Consider the following 8,201-nt stretch of genomic DNA (forward strand, 5'->3'; position numbering starts at 1 on the left):
CTGGAAACATTCCAGGTCAGGTTGGCCGGGGCTCTGAGCAACCTGATGTAGTTGAAGGTGTCCCTGCCCACGGCAGGGGGGTTGGACTAGATGACCTTTAAATGCCCCTTCCAACCCAAACTATTCTATGATTCTATGATTCTATATTCCGCACCATATGACATCATGCTTAGCAATAAAACTAAGGGGGAGGTTGGCGGAGGGGGCCGTGTGCACCAGATTTCATCCGGGTCTTTGGATGCCTGGTCGTCATCCAGCTTGTTATAGATCACCTCCACCATGGCTAATTCCTTCATCAATGTTGGTCCAATTTGCTTGGGAATTTGCGAATTCTTCCTTAAAGAGATACCCATCCTTCACACTTGACAGGAGTCACTGCCAAAGACTGAGGACTCCTGTCTTTTTTCCAATCCCTTTGTCAATGGCCTTATCCTTAGCAAGGGATCCCAGCTGCTGGGCTTCCTTACCATGTAATTCCTGACTGATAGGTACAGTAACCTAAGGATATTGGTAACTCAGGGGTAGGAGAAAGAATTGTTGTGGTTACAGACAGAGTAGACATAACACAACTAGAATTGTCACCCAGTCTCCAGAGGATTTATACTAGCAGAGATCAAGGAAGAGAGTGAGCAGAAAACTGTTCTCAGGAGCTGCTCTGGGCTTTCCAACAACTATTTTTGTCAAAGAGATCATAAAATGTAGTATAAGGAAAAACAAATTATTGATCTCTCCTTTCTGAGAAATGCTGATTCTCAGAAATGAAAGATGGTTTTCACCTGAAACCCAAACTCCAGCTACTCGGTATTCTTGGTTCCCAGAAGAGCCAGCAGAATTTCTCACATCAGCAGCCCAAGATTTTAATAACCTCATCCTACTGTAAAGCAAGAACAAAACTCACGTGGAATTGTTAATGACTGTATTCAGTGCATCAACTAGGTCCTGCGTCTTCAGTGTGCTGAAATCCAGCTGAACTGCAGCTCCCTTTGCCCTCATATGAGCAATATTGTCGTGCTGGTCGGCAAATATGGGAATCCCAACCATCGGGATCCCGTGGTAGATAGCTTCATAGATTCCATTGGTCCCACCATGAGTAATAAAAGCCTTCGTCAAGGGATGGCCTGGAACAGGGAAGGAGGGGCATGTGTAACAGCAGCTGTGGCAGACTGCGTTCACTGGAGCATGAGTACTGCAGACTACCCGGGCAAATGCACTGCTAGAGAAGGGAACAGCCCTGACCTCTGGATCAGCATCAGAGCTTGGACGCTTAGCTTTCACACATTCATATTTATTTTAATGCAATGTGTGAATCAGCACATTCCTCCAGACTACCCCAGAGTTACTTCAGCCCTTCTGCTGTTGTGCAGTTCTAGTTTTTAAATGGTATCAGTTTCACAACAGCCCCCTGCTGCAGCCTTGCTTAGGTCAAGCATTTTGAAGAATGAGCCCTGGAGATTAAATGCAGAGGCCAAATCCAGCTCCAGAGTACAGGTCTACTTTGATATTTACTCCTGCCTACAGGTGATTCTTAGCCCTTCCAGACAATTGCCACCGAGCTCTGTAAGACAGAGGCTTTTGCTTTAGAGATCCATCTTTATAGCTAAGCTCAAGTTACTGCCTTCTTGAGCCACTGCTCTGTACTCCCTTCACAGCCTGTCTGTATCTTTCATGGTTCTTGTACAGCCACTCACCTTAAAGTCAAAAGCAGGCTAGGAAATTAAGGCTCCAAGAGCAAACCTCTGCTGCTTAAGCTGTGAAACTAATTGTAGCCACAAGCGTTATGTGGTTCTTTTGCCTGAATAAGCCATTTTAGTGGAAAAATAAAGAACGAAACAGTTTTTCAAAGGGCACAATGCATCTCAGATAGAATCAGTCTCACCAAGCAGGTCATTTTGGGGTATCCAGTCATAAATCCTGGTGTTGGAGCCCAGAGTTTCTGGTTTTTTTCCTTTGTACCGCCAGAGGACCTTGAACAAAGGAAGAATAAGATAAACATAGTGCATGTGATGTGCCCTTCTATATTATTACATGTAATGTAGGATTTTGTCTCAAATCCACATACCTTTTCCCAGTAATTCAAATAGCTTTGGCTCCAGTTTAGCTCTTTGATTAGGTATTATGTGCTTATTATAAAAATTGCATAGAGTGATTTTTATATTTTGGCCTGTCAACACACCTCCACGTCATTTGGTTCAGAGAAGGGGAAACATCAGAACTCCCCATGAGGTGACTCAGCAGTCTGCCTCTCCGCAGAGCCCAGTTTCCCAGCTGTGGCACATCCAGCAGAGATGCAGATAAAAACCAGGCCAGCCTGAATGTAAAAGGCTCGCTGAAGGCAACAGGAGTGACAAAAAACAAGGCAAATTGTTTTAGAATTGAAAGGAAATTCACCTTTTGTGGAAGCTGGCTGAGGGCTCTGGCAATCACATTACTTTTTTCATCAGTTAGGTTGTAGACCATCGACCCGAAAGAGAAGACCATGATGCCATGTTCCCCTGAGCTCTGAACAAATTCTTCCATTTCCTAGGAGAGGCAGAAAACATACTAAGAGTAATTATGCACTGCAGATTACACAGATTTCTGTGAATAGAGAACATAACCTTTTTAGCTTATCAAGGAGATGATCGTGGTGTGTGAGCACCTCTGCTGACAGAAGGGCATTACAGAGGTAGACCTGGCCCTGTGCAAACAGACAGTTTCTCCCCAAGAAGGAGCAGGACAAGTTGAGACAGGTGATAGAAGCTTTGTCTTTTTGAAAGCAAGTCAAGCAGTTTCAGGACACGTTTCTTTCAGAGCACAAGCAGGAGGAATGGATCCTGGCACTGACACTGAGAGGGCCATACTCTGTGACACCCTCCCTAGCATAGTCAGTCATGGTTCTGGATTTTCCTGGAACAAGTACTTTACATTTCATAGCTCTGCAGGAAGGGACAGTGCTGAAAACTGACAGGGTTTTTCAGCATCCTGATCAGAGATTCATGGAGTCGCTGCTGTCACTTTGTTAGTCAGCCAGTTCTCTATTTCTTGCAATACAGCACATGTTGCTAAACAGATTTTCTACAAATCAGACCAATAGGTCTTCCTGTTCCTTTTTCTAGTTAGTGTCATGTGAAATGGAGCAATAGCCTCCAAAAGAGAATGGTTATCCATTTCCCCCAACTCAACCCCTGCTACAGGGGAGTGGGAAGAGAGTTAGAAGGTTTATTTTAGTAGACAACTTGCACTGAGAATACCCTACCTCCTCTAAGGCTCCTACAGGAGTGATAATCTAGACCAGAGCTTGTCATGTTGCCATCCTCAGTATCTGGGAGTTTCAAATTCCACCTGAATATTACCAGTCACAGCAGAGTGTAGGCTGGAGATGCTGAGTATTTTACTCCCTTTAAGATGTCTTAAACTAAGCAACAATAGAAAAAGTGTTTATCACTAGTCTCTTTCTGCAAGTCTTGACACCATTTTGTCTAAAGAATTTGTCCCGTCACAGTGCCTTTTTGCATCAGGTATTTCAACGTTATCATGGGCTGCAAGTCTGTATCTTAGAATTAAATCTTACACTTAACTACTCTGAGGTAGCACCTATTTTTCCTAAAACAAACATTGCATTCCCTTCTGCTGACCTCAGCTATCCTCTTTTAAGATAGCAGGCTGTAAACCCAGCCCTCAGTTTGCACAAGTATGGACAGATTGCTAAATAGCTCCGTGCTCCCCACTGGTAGCAGAGCATCTTTGCTAAGAATGAGCTTTCTCAGGACATGGCTTGCATGGCTGATCAGGGACAGAAACAGGTTTTATTCTGCTGGGCAAACAGCCAACCAACAGTGGAACAAAGTTGGGATACCTTTGGTAATGGCTTTGCAGGCTGGCAATGAAGTCCTCCAACGAACTCAAAGTTGGGCAGGAAAGGCCGTGGAAATTCTAAATCCCAGTATGTTCTGATTAACCATATCTCTGCTTTCCCCATCGTCTCACACAGGGTTGTGGGCCTTCCTATGGACAAGGTACAATAGGTTTACAACACGCACGGGAGCAGTCTCGTTTGCTGCAGATTGCAAAATAGGAGCCTTACCTTTGTGTTTTGGCACTCCCAGTCAGTGTACTCTATCAAATCATGCACAAAATGAAAACATGGACAAATCCAGACCTATTCTTTGCCCTGTCCTCTGTTCAGCCTTGGCAGGTTGCCACAAACAAGGCAATACGATCTTTAAAAGGATTTTGAACCTTCAGGATGAATTTAGAGCAGTACAAGAGTAAGTGGGAAGCATTTAGTTTCTGTGATACAGAAGTGCAATTCTTGTACTGCTGAAAGACTTCATTACCTGTGCTTGTAATAAAAATGCACTTTGGGGAAGAGAACAATCACAGAAAATTTAGTTCCACATAGAAAACAAATGAATCACAAAGTGATCACCAGTCAGGGAGGAGGAAAGTTTTTAAACAAAGTTCTGTGGCATTTTTCAAATGGTGACTCAGTCAGTGGCTGCTCAGACTACAATAAAAGCCAGGTACAGCCATCTCTAGTTCTTCTGGGGACTGGGTCAGCTCCTTCTGACACATGCTGGGAAAATTTGGCCAAATCCATAGATGCTTTGAATGTAATTTTGTGCAAAATTCAATGTCTCTATAAATCCATCTATAGGAAAAAATCCAATGGGTAAAAAACTGTTTTATAGCCTCCCATTTGGAAAAATACGTACTGTCAGGTACATGTTGCAAGTTGTCTTTGCAGTATTTTCCCCACAAAGTGGAACTGGGGAGTAAAAAGATTACAAGTGTTGGTAAATGATTGTCCAAAGCCAGCCTAATGCAAGCAGTAACCAAGCAAAATAAGCAGCAAGATAAAAATTATCTGTAGGGCTATTGATAAAAATTATCTGTAGGGCTATTGATAAAAATTATCAATAGTTCTTATACTATTTGATCAGTGTTACAATTTACATGCAGTTACTTTTTCTTATTTTATTTTAAGTAAAGAGCAATGAGTCAGTTACAAAGTTTCTGGAGTGAAAATTAAGCCTGCATTACAAATAGAGTGATATAAAGACATAATTAAGTCTTATGTGATATTAAAAAAAAGAATCCAGGGAAAAGGGACTAGTTCGCAGAGCACAGAGGCATTCTTGGGAAGTGCAGGAAGAGATTGGAGGGCAACAGAATAGATGCCCTTGAGCTTGCTGTTCACTTGCTATCTCCCTAAACATAGATATTCTGTACGAGATTCAAAGTCCATTGACCTTTGAATCAAGCCTGAGTTGTACTAGGTTGGAACAAAAATTTCAGGTATGTATGTAGTTTAAGGAGACTATTTCAAACTCTGAATAGTGGATGAAAGGGAAAGGTGACAGTTCTTAGCATTTATTATTGGAGAACATGAACTCACGCTTAGCATCCTGTACTACGCAGGGTTGCAAGATGATACCTCCAGACAACGCATGCAATGTGAATGAAGGGTGCTTTTTTGCTCCGCAGTTGTCCAGAGACAGCCAGTGTTCCTAGTTACAACAGGGTTAACTCCATCCCTGTGTTGTCAATGGAGCTGTCTCCAGTGCCTTACACTTAGTTAAGGAATGATTTTGCCCTCCCCCCTTTATCTGCTACCATCTTAATTGTAAAGTGCCTGTCATCAAGATGAAGAGGCAACAACTTCCTCTGAAAGCACTACAATGGGCATATAGCTCACTGCAGTTGCTCACCAGCAGGATCATCACTGACAAAAATTAGAAATGTGTGCTCTAAAGATGCTCAAGAGGAACTAGAGCAAAACTGCACTGGTGTCTGTCAGACTAGACCAGACCTGAAAGGGAAAGCACAGCCTGCATGTCACCAAAACGGGATTACCATCTCTGCTGGCCATTGAGAAAGAGTATTTTGAGACAACAGCATTGAGCTCTCAAAACATTCAGAAGGCACAACCTATGCAAGAGGAGAAACCACTCAACAGCTGCCTTACCTAAGACATTACTGTAGTACCCATCCCATTCGTCTTGCCAAAACTTCAAGAAAAATAAATCCGTGTAAAAGTAAAAGAGGAAGTTCTGTAGTCTTTCCACGAAGGACATCTGGTCAGTCAGCCCCTTTGTGCTACTAGGCACATAAGAAGGTGGAGATGGGAGCCCACCGCACAGCCGCTCTAGCACATTGCCATAAGAGAAGCGGATGCTGTAGACAAAAGGGATTGCTAGGATTTCTGCTACGAGCTCCCCACCTACAGACAGGGGGTCAGCAATCAGAACATCAAACTTGGCCTGCTGCAGCTTTGCTATCAGCTGAGGATTCATCAGCAAGGTCTCAAAGGTCTGCTTTGACATATTGGTAAAGACCTCCAGGTCCTCTTTGATCCTCCGCATGATCTCCCAAGGGGAGAGATTAGAGACCTCATTCATCCAGAAATTGAGGAAGTCATCCATGGTAGCATGCAGGGTCTTCTGCGTAAAGGGGACTTGCAGGACCTCAAAGGTGAAGGGGGAGGAGGTGTCTTGGTATTTGATGAGCAGATTGCTTGAGGGCACCAGCACAGTCACTTCATGACCCCGGAGAACGAGCTCTTCCAGCAGCACTTTCATATTGATCCAGTGACTTGCATGGGTGGGCCAGACCACCACCTTCCCACAAAAGCCAGCGCTCCAGCAGCATGCATAGGCCCAGAGCAGCCAGGGGAACCTTGGCCCCATCATCTCAGCAGTCCATGTACAACTCCGGTCTGATTGATCTGGAAGCGGTTTGCTGCTCCAGTGTGCAAACACTTCAGAGCCAGCCAATAAAAGTGAGATCCACTTGGTGCCAAGCTTGGCAAGAGGGCATGTCAGAACACAAAATAGCACTCATGGGAGGACTGGGCAAGCAGCAAATCCAGTTCTGGAGTCTCCTGCAGAGCCACAGCTGATCTGGAAATGACGGCAACTCCTGTTTCTGCTCACCACAAAGTGCTTTTTGCAGCATGTGAGGACCAGAAGCCCTTTCCCTGTGTTGTGATTTAATCTTGATAGGCAGCTAAGCACCACAGAGCCTCTCACTCCCCCGCAGTAGGAGGGGAAAAGAATTGGAAGGGCAAAAGTTAGAAAACTCATGGGTTGAGATAGAGACAGTTTAATAAGCAAAAACCAAAAATAAAACCAAGAAAAACAAGTAATGCAAAAAGAACAGTTGCTCACCACCAGCCAACCAATGCCCAGCCAGTCCCAGAGCAACTGATTTTTAATTCTACTTCAAAGGTTTCATTCAGTAGTAGTGTTTGGTGGGTATATAGTGTTATTTTGCTGTTCTTAGTGTTTGTCATGATTCATCTATGAATATGACCGATGAGCTCTGTTTCAAGCGGCTTTAGCACTGTTTTACCTATCCTAGAAGTACCTGTACGGGCTTAGCTGTACTAGTGTAGCAGGTCAGGATTAACAGGTAATGTTTGTACTTGCCTGGATTGTTTGACTTGATGCAGGAATTTTGGAGGAAGGAGAATGAGTTAAGGGCTGTCTTGCTCCTAATTTGTGCCTTAACCTCTAAGCTCTGGGTATTTACTCTTGTGTGTACCGCAGATGTAATTTCTGGAAGTAAGAGCAGCCTTGCCTAAAACATCACTATAGTATTGATCACAGCTTCCCCAGAGAAGGTAATGATATATGATATCCTGCACAGTGTAGGTGAAGATGCTTTTTAGCCTTTCCAGGAAAGACATCCTATCTGTTAGGCGGATTAGGGTGACTGGTACGTAGAAGGGAGGTGCTGGGAATGTCCCATAGAGCCACTCCACCGTGTTGCCTATGGAGAACTGGACAGTGTACACGAAGGGGATACCCAGCTTCTCAACAGCTCCCCACTGGGTGCCAGTGGGTCTGCCAAGAGGACATCGAAGTCTGGATGCTCTTAGTCTCTCCAGCAGCGCCTCATTCTTCAGGACTTCATCACAAATTATTTTGGTTATGTTCTTCAGCTTGTACACCAGTTGAGCTTTTACACCAGTTGAGCTGTCTTACAAAGACTTTCCCAGACAGGTAGCGCTCTTTCTTGGTAAAACCAAAATAGAAAGCTTCTTCCAGTAAGGTAGGCATCTCCTTTTTGGTGATTGGCACCTCAACTACCTCAAACTGGAAGGGTGAGGGCTGTGTGGAGTTGAGGATGCAAGCATGAAGGCAGTAGCATGGTCACCTCGTGGCCCCAGACCACAAGCTCCTGGAGTATGTACCCCATGTTCAGCCAGTGGCTGGTGT

General features: G+C 44.2%; 1 protein-coding gene across 1 annotated transcript in view; it reads right to left on the reverse strand.

Moving 5' to 3' along the window:
• Window positions 1-8,201, reverse strand: part of LOC103923450 (UDP-glucuronosyltransferase 2A2-like) — a 14,962-nt gene that overhangs the window by 3,643 nt on the left and 3,118 nt on the right. The window contains 4 exon segments of the mRNA XM_009331801.1: window positions 899-1,118; window positions 1,877-1,964; window positions 2,389-2,520; window positions 3,836-3,984. Coding sequence (XP_009330076.1) covers window positions 899-1,118; window positions 1,877-1,964; window positions 2,389-2,520; window positions 3,836-3,984 — 589 coding nt within the window.

This window comes from Pygoscelis adeliae, unplaced genomic scaffold, assembly GCF_000699105.1.
Source record: "Pygoscelis adeliae isolate BGI_AS28 unplaced genomic scaffold, ASM69910v1 Scaffold39, whole genome shotgun sequence".
NCBI classification, from domain to species: Eukaryota; Metazoa; Chordata; class Aves; order Sphenisciformes; family Spheniscidae; genus Pygoscelis; species Pygoscelis adeliae.